Raw genomic sequence first — 6,000 nt, forward strand, 5'->3', positions numbered from 1 at the left:
GCCTCTCGGCTGCAGAGACGGGCACTGTGTTGAGACAAACCGGCAGGAGACAGTTTGCTGCAAGGCTGGGGAAATTATCATATTTCTGTAGAGCAGACGTTGCAGGGTGTCAGGATCAACAGGGAAGCGTACATGTTTCAGTTCAGCTCCACCTCTCTCTCCTTCTCCTAGCAGCATTTGAGCATCCTCCAAAGTTTCCCGTGGTGTGGACGGATGGCTGTGACATTTCAGCCGAAACCTTTGTAAATGGAGCTACAGGGCTAAAAATGCTACTGCTTCCCCCACCTCATTAAACTTATTAGAGCCAAAGGACTCTTGCCAGGAAACGGCTGCAAGCACCGACCTGCAGCTGCTTTGGCCCCAGATCTCTCTCCAGCCTGTGCTCCTGTGCTTTTATTAAATGCGCTCCCGCTGCATGGTGCTCATTAACCCGGCGGCCATCCCCGTCCCAGCGCAACAGGCTGCACCCCAGAGCCCTGCAGTGCCAGGAGAGCCCAAGGGTCCACATGGGACATTTGGGGCCCTCAGAGGGTGCAGAGGGGGTTCATCTCAAGGAGAACAGGAGATTTGCACAAAGACCCTCTCAGTTATTTGCTTGGTTATTTGTGCACCACTTGAAATTTGCGCACACAGTGAAAGAGGCGGCACAGATGAGGCAGTGCTGCTGGCACCTGAGCCATACCAACCCACTGGCACCTGAGCCACATCGTGCCACCGGCACCTGAGCCACACTGTACCACCAGCACCTGAGCCATACCAACCCACTGGCACCTGAGCCACACTGTACCACCAGCACCTGAGCCATACCGTGCCACCGGCACCTGAACCGCACTGTCCCACTGGCACCTAATCTATGGCATGCTGCTGGCACATAAATCACACTGTCCCAGCCACACCTGAACCAGACTATGTCACTAGCACCTGAGCCACACCATCCCACCCTCACCTGAACCACACCATCCCACCCTCATCTGAACCACGCCATGCCACCAGCACCTGAGCCACACTAGCCTCATGCCAGCCTTTACCACCCAGGCCATGGTCCCACCAGCATCTGCAGTGGGATGCTGTGTGGACTGTACCAGTGGGCACCACCTCCCCACTCCTCCTCCAGGCTCTGCCGCTGCCTCTCACCCACTGCCCACCACGCCATCGCTTCTCTCCATTGCTAACATTCAGCAGACACCAGTCAGCTGTGTCACAGATCGTGCCTTTGTTTCCGGTGGGCTATAAAAGCAAAGCAAAGTAGCCAGAGACCTCTCAGAGGCTCTTCACGTGAAAAATGGTAAACTCTAAAATAAAGAGTTACCGAGGCACCCAGGTCCCGCTCCGCACTGGTGAGGCCAGGAGGGGAAGCGTGCCAGGGCAGAGCAGAGGGGCTGGGGAAGGAGCTGGGCAGCACGGTGCGCTCTTCTCACCCTCGCGGTTTCGAGCTGTTTTATCACTGCCTCCACATCTCTGTTGTGGTTTTGGTCTGTACATCCCGACGTTTTGCCGTGATGGGCTGGGGGCAAGTGCAGGACTTCCCTGGCTCAGCTCAGGAAACCACCAGCTGATGAGGTTCGCTGAGCTGATTAGGCTCAGGGCTTACAAGCTTTATTAGGACACCTCTGGGAGGGGAAAATGAAGACATCGCTTGAGGCTTGTGAGGGCCAGGGGTCTCGTGCCATTCTTCCCTCCCCCATCTCCTTTGATGCCATTGTTCATTGCAAAACCAGAAAAGAGAGGAGGCAGAACAGTCTCTCTCGTGGATTACAGGGAAACGGGGCGACGCAGCCCCCCACGCCAGGACAGGAGCCACGCCAGCCAGCAGCACGTGGCAATCATTCCCAGTGCCACCAGCACGGCAAATGTGGCAGGTCACCAGGTCCCAGCGGTGAATGTAAACCCACAGGTCTCTGCAGCACACTCCTCACTCCAAACAAAGACACCCAGTGCTGGTGTCCACCTGAACTGGGATTTCCGCATTTCCTACCCACAGCGGCAGCTCCCAAAGCCCGGGCCAGGCGCTGTGCTGGCGCCTCGCTGCCTGCTCCCATGCAACCTGCCATGGCTGACCCACCGTGGCCAAGCCTGGCGCCAAAGCCTCCCGCCGCCTGCTCGCGGAGCCCATGGGCTGAGATCAGCAGCACGGCCCTCGCCTGCCTGTGCTCCCCGACTTGCCAGACCCAGCCTTGCAGCACTTCCCCATGGGGCAGGAAAGCGGCATCAACTGACAAACAGCTCTCCTCCTCTCTCGCTCTCTGGGCTGGCTCGAAGGGGAGAAACACAGGACTGGGTGTTGCTTTTATGCAGTTACAGACAACATAAAACACTCAGGCATGCAAGACGTGTCCTGGGTCCAGTGAGTGGCTCCTCAAAGCCCGACGGACTCCCGACACGGCTCTTTATGGGGGAGGGGGCTGGGGAAGGGGAGGAGGGGATGTGGTCCAGAGCCAGGCAGCAGCGGGCGCTGGCAAGTGGAGGTGCAGAGGACAGCAGCGGCAGGTACACGTACAACTGAGAGGCTGATGTCTGACCTGTTCATATTTCTCCAGCTCTGTGTGATAGATTTGTCTGATCTGGGTCAATTTGGCTCTGTAATCTGAGTGTTCAATAGAGTTATCTGAAGACCCTCCAGAGGCTGCTGCGGCTGCAGCTGCTGCCGCCGATCCCCCACCTTTCTCCGGACCTGAGACTCCTTCTGCCAGAAGCATATTGTCTAGTCTCATTAGCTGGGGATCGGGAGGGTCTTCCTCCTGGGCTCCTCGGATGCTCAAACCTTGGGCAGAAAAGAGAGAACAAGAGAAAACACAGTCAGTATTTCTTGCATCTGCCCGGCCACTGCCCGCTCGCTGCACGCCTGTGAGGAGCCCTTCTGCCCCGCGGGGACACGGGGACCGAACCTGCCCACGGCCCTTCCTCTGACCCTGCGGTGGTACCCAAATGGGCACCCTCCTCTGGGGCAGGTCCTGTGAGACACAGCCCAGGTGGGTGCCAGGGGGTGACAGCAGCGCTGCAGGACCCTCTTGGTTCTGACACAGCAGGAACATCTTCACAAGGCTTTTAAAGGACCCTGCAGAGCTTTTAACCACTTCAGTGTAAGTATTAAAGGAGTAGTCGCATAAGTATGGAGATGTACGCCTTCCAGTTGTTTTCCAAGACGTAGCTACATCTACACTGGCATTACTCTATACATTATACCACTTTGATGCAAGACTGTGTGGTAAAAGTTAGTGCATTATTTATCTGGAAAGAATTGATTTGCTTCTCATTTCCTTCCAAATGGATCTAAGCACCCTGTTACTCTTATGGAGACTTGCACCACTGGATTCCATCCCTCCTATGAGGTCCACGCATTGGTTTAAAATGCCTGGGGAAAAAGCTGCCACTTGCTTCTCAACTACAGGAGCCTTCAGGCAAAAAGCAGGGAGGTGCTGTGGCTCCCACTGGCCAGATCCCATGGATGCAGCCATTTCCACGCATGCCTGCAGTCTCTGGCTCCACACAGGTAGAGCTGAAATCTCCCATCAGAGGAGGGAAATGGTGGAGACAGAACTGGGAGCATCGCCTCAGGAATGGCCTCCATGGGAGTGTGGTGCAGAGACTCTGGCAGCCACGGAACATAGACAAGAAGGAATTAAACTTCTTGCCATGCAGACATTTGATTATCGTCATGATGCTGGGATGCTGAGTGTATGTTTAATATCACCACTGCTCTTGCACTGTATTGTTGAGAACAAGATTTTAAATCTAATTTTTGTTTTAAATTGAGAATTTCCGAAGCAATGCTCAGTCAGCAATCTTTTCTGAGTCCTATAGATCAAGGCTGACAATTTGTAAGTTTAATCAGGTCATGCAGGCATGGTGCCAAGCTGTTATCAACAGTGCCGAAAAGAAAGTTTAAAAATAATTACAGTAGTACAAAAATCACTAGAGCTGTGGCTTCTTGAATCAACATTTCCATTAGAGAAGTAACACAACCATGTACATCCCAGCCCAATTAACCTCTTTAAATCTGTTTAAGAGTAAGTATTTGTGCTCTGGATTGAGTGGGTCCCTGAGGTCTGCCGTTGGCACCCCGCATACTTGCACGGGCTCCTCACAGCAGTGCGGGCTCCGAATGGCTGCGCCAGACGCAGCAGCACCATCCACAGCTGCCATGCAGACAGCTGAGCACCAGCAACTCTGCTTTCCACGCTGGCCAGGAACAGCAGCCGCTCCAGTACAAACAGATTTCACCCTCGGCGTCCTAAACTCCACGCACAGAGGGAGGTGACCCCCTGACTGGCCAATCTTCTAGACTCAAGAAAGCCCAGCACTAATTTTACTCTAAAATACACATTTTAAACCTGTCACCTTCATTTAAAACTATAATTCCATACAATTTCATGGGAATAATAAAAATGTCTCATCACCTCTTTAAATTATTTCTGTTGCCTGTTCCGAGGCCCACAGATGAGCACGGTTTGACAATACCACGCATTGTCCTGGCATGTCCCTGGGCCAGCGCATGCGTGTTGGGGACAGCCCTGGCACAGCTCCTGGCACAGTCATGCTGCTGCCTGAGCACGTGGCAGGGAGGGCGATGCCGTACTCAGGGGTTCCTGTGGCAGGAGGGGTGGTGGTCTCCCACCAAGGGGATCCTGTGCCCACCCCAGCTGTGGCAGAGCTGGCACAGCTGCATCAGGACCATTCCATCCCTCACCCCCTCGTTCCCCTTGGACTCAGTGCCCTTGCTCTTGCACAACTCCTGGCCCATGCGGTGTTGCTAACACAGGGATGATTTTTCGATATTGTTGTGCTGAGCCATTCCTCCTGTTTATCTTATTCCTCCTCTGTTCTGGTGTCAGTATGTTTAATAACCTTCTGGTTTTAATCCACTCCAGCTCTTGTTCCTTCTTATGAATGATTTCTACTGTCTTTTCTTCCTTTTGCTTCTGGACCGTTTCTTAGACCATGCCTCCTGTGATCTATTCCAGCTGGTTTTCCCCAGCTGCATTTCTGCTCTGAAGCTCATCCGCCCTCCCAGTGTCACAGCAGCAGTCCCACTCCACTCCCCTGATGCTGCAAGATGCCCAGCCAAAATCTGCAGTAGAATAATTTGGTACAATTGCTGTGACTTCTGCATCTTTTACTTTCACCAACAGGCCAAAGATTAAAGGGCTTTGTCCAAAATGGCACTACACATCCAGACTTAAATTAATATTCAAAACCCCCAACCCTTCTTGTAGAAATCTAACAAAGGCCAGCAAGCATTCCCCAGGGTTTAAATGCAAAAGCTGATGTCTACGCTACAGCCCGAAGGAGCTGGTGAGAGGCCCTGAAGCACAAGAGGAAGAAATTCAGCAGATAAGGACAATGACGAAGCCACTGAGGTGTCTCACTCTCAACCCTAACGCATATCTCCAAAGCTGGTGACAGAGGGGTTGGCATATTGTGTTCATCTTAGTATTAAGTAACACTCCCGCGTCCAAAGCATCCAGTCCCGAGCGCGCGAGCCTGCAGACAACCCGCAGACAAAGGGATGACAAAGTGTGTGTGTGTGGATATAACATTTATTTTGCCCCTGAGTGAGACGCATCACTCATTTGAATGGCAAAGCCACAAGTTGATTAACTGATTCTAACAAGAATTAAGCTGTGTGTTAATTCACATCTTTCCTTATGAACTATACGAACCAGATCACCACAACTAATAGGGTCTGGTGTCCCTGGGGGCAGGGGACAGTAAAACTGATGAACTCCTCTGCAATCAGTGAAACACGCAGCTCTTTGGCGAGTTGCAGCAGCTGCCTCAGCTGCAGGTTGAATGCTTTTAACGTTGTCTGGGAAGGAGTCAGAGCATCTCCCGGGCTCCTCAGCAGGGAGGAACACTCTCACTATCCACTGGCAACACGTCCGCTCCCACCAGCACCTGCCTTTATAAACTACTCTTCGTTTGAATACAGTGATAATATATGTATTTTTTGACATATAAGCTCACACTCAGTGGCTATTGTTTCCCTTTTTTATTCCTCAG

The 6,000-nt window shown here is 52.6% G+C and overlaps 1 protein-coding gene across 6 annotated transcripts in view; it reads right to left on the minus strand.

Moving 5' to 3' along the window:
• The window catches only part of PBX3 (PBX homeobox 3), a 115,693-nt gene that overhangs the window by 20,197 nt on the left and 89,496 nt on the right, over positions 1-6,000 (minus strand). For all 6 annotated transcript variants that reach the window (XM_055720222.1, XM_055720223.1, XM_055720218.1 and 3 more), the window contains one exon: positions 2,520-2,761. In XM_055720222.1, the coding sequence (XP_055576197.1) occupies positions 2,520-2,761 (242 nt within the window). The remainder of the gene's footprint in view (positions 1-2,519; positions 2,762-6,000) is intronic.

This window comes from Falco cherrug, chromosome 9, assembly GCF_023634085.1.
Source record: "Falco cherrug isolate bFalChe1 chromosome 9, bFalChe1.pri, whole genome shotgun sequence".
Classification (NCBI taxonomy): Eukaryota; Metazoa; Chordata; class Aves; order Falconiformes; family Falconidae; genus Falco; species Falco cherrug.